General features: G+C 38.2%; 1 protein-coding gene across 1 annotated transcript; it reads right to left on the bottom strand.

Moving 5' to 3' along the window:
- Positions 1 to 396: 396 nt before the first annotated feature.
- On the bottom strand, positions 397 to 1,452 carry LOC140159427 (alpha-1D adrenergic receptor-like). Its single transcript, XM_072182902.1, has one exon. The coding sequence runs from the start codon at positions 1,450 to 1,452 to the stop codon at positions 397 to 399; it is 1,056 nt and encodes a 351-aa protein (XP_072039003.1).
- Positions 1,453 to 1,962: the final 510 nt, after the last annotated feature.

The raw sequence follows: 1,962 nt of genomic DNA, 5'->3' as shown, positions 1-1,962 counted from the left end.
TTGTCTTGGCGAAATTGGCCTCATTTATTACCCCATTGTTTGTTTAACAACAACTTCGGTAAAAATATGTCTTAAAAGCATTTATTGGAAGAACTATGCGAAATTAGTTTTAAAAATATATTAAAGTAAAATATTTCACCATGTTTATAAGATATAGTTCTGAAAGTTTCGAGCATTTCAAGTTACTGAGTTTGAGTTAATGGAAGGGGGAAAGCTACATCGTGAATTAGCTCTATTCATGGTCGGAACCGGATCAGGGAACGAGATAAACATCATCTCAAAATGTCTCGGAAACTGGAACAAGAAAAGTGAGATCTTTTGTGTTCTACCTCGGGTAACAGCTGCTGCTCTTAACTTAATTGAAATTGAGTCACGAAGCTAGTTTGTCAACATAAGTCAATTAAACCTGAAGATTTTGACAATTCCACTTCTAATGCGAGGGTTAGTTGCTACATACAGCAACGGATTAACTGCAGAATTCGCATAGAATATGTAATATGACACTATTAAAGCCCTTGTGCTAAATGAGATGCCAAATGTCACTTGAAGAAATGTTATGGTGAAGTAGGGAATCCAGCAAACACAGGCTACACCAACCAGGATAGCTAATGTTACTGCTGCCTTACGGTGTCTGCGAAGGTGTGGGCGATTAACAGACGGGAAAGTGTTGCTTACTCCACCTGTTGTTGTGCCGGTTACCGAAGTACTTGTTGTAGTAACGGCTGAAGTGGTAGTTACTGCTGCATTGGCTCTCCTGTTTCTTTGCCTCCTAGAGAGTTCTCGTATACGCATGTAGAGTCGTGCATTGAAGTATGCAATGAGACATACAGGTATTGCATTGGATGTTATAATGTCATAGATTACAAATCCAGATTGGGTAAGCACATCACTGTAACATTCGCAATCGTAGTTGATACTGGATCCGACGATCCAATCGTAAACAACATAGGAACAGATGTATCTGGTATATGAAATGGTCCACACCAGAGTTGATAGAATAAGGAATTTGCGCAAAGTCTGATATCGTTCGTATTCAAGACCTTTTGTGACAAGTATGTAACGATCGTAACTGATTAAAACAATGGCCCAAACGGAAACAGTACATTCGCTGAAGTCCATGGTTATCCAAAATCTACAAGCTGCGGCTGAAAAATACCACCAACACGCCGATCTATAAAGGTTGTTAATTGGTATTGAAACGCATCCTACAAGGAGATCAGCAAGAGCAAGATTCACGATGAACAGGTTGGATACGTTGGAGCGAAGTTCTCTGTCTCTGACGAATACTGTCAAAACTAACATGTTGCCGAATACGGTGAAAATACAAAGAAACCAGAGGAATATATCGATGATGACGTTCACCCATGGTTCATTATCACCACACCATGGTGCTGAAACTTCTGAACATAAACTTGACACATTTGATGTTATAAATTCTGTTGTAACTTCCATTGTCAGCCACTTAATTTGGTGTCTGGTAAATGAACGACCACGACCTGGCCTGCTCAGAAATCACCCTTAGTTTCACCTGCCTCCACGTCTATGATCACTGAATCTCCTACGTATATAGCCTCAGGTTTGAAGTTTTCTGGCTAAATGATATACTTATAGTTATATAATGTTGCCGACAATTTCGAAACAAACATACACGCAATAACTTAAGTATTCATTTTTAGACTTTTAATTGTAATGTTATGGTGTAACAGACAATTATTTGATCCCGGATGCAGGGTGTAGTAGCGGTTCCAGCTCCAGCAAGTTTTACAGTCATTAAATGCATCAACAGTTGATATATATATACGTATGCAGTAAACTACGAGTTAATAGGCATGCAGTTTTGTAAATTTATTTATATATTATTTGTTGTCATGCAAGTGACCTTGAATTGCGTACCGATACTCAAAATCTAACAGAAATATCAGAATATAGTGTTATCAAATTTATAGCGTGGATTTTATATTG

Source organism: Amphiura filiformis, chromosome 8 (assembly GCF_039555335.1).
Source record: "Amphiura filiformis chromosome 8, Afil_fr2py, whole genome shotgun sequence".
Lineage (NCBI taxonomy): Eukaryota > Metazoa > Echinodermata > Ophiuroidea > Amphilepidida > Amphiuridae > Amphiura > Amphiura filiformis.
This window is presented reverse-complemented; position numbering and strand designations above follow the sequence as displayed.

Excerpts from the sequence above, each read along its gene's own strand:
- LOC140159427 (XM_072182902.1), bottom strand. The coding sequence starts at position 1,452 with ATGGAAGTTACAACAGAATTTATAACATCAAATGTGTCAAGTTTATGT.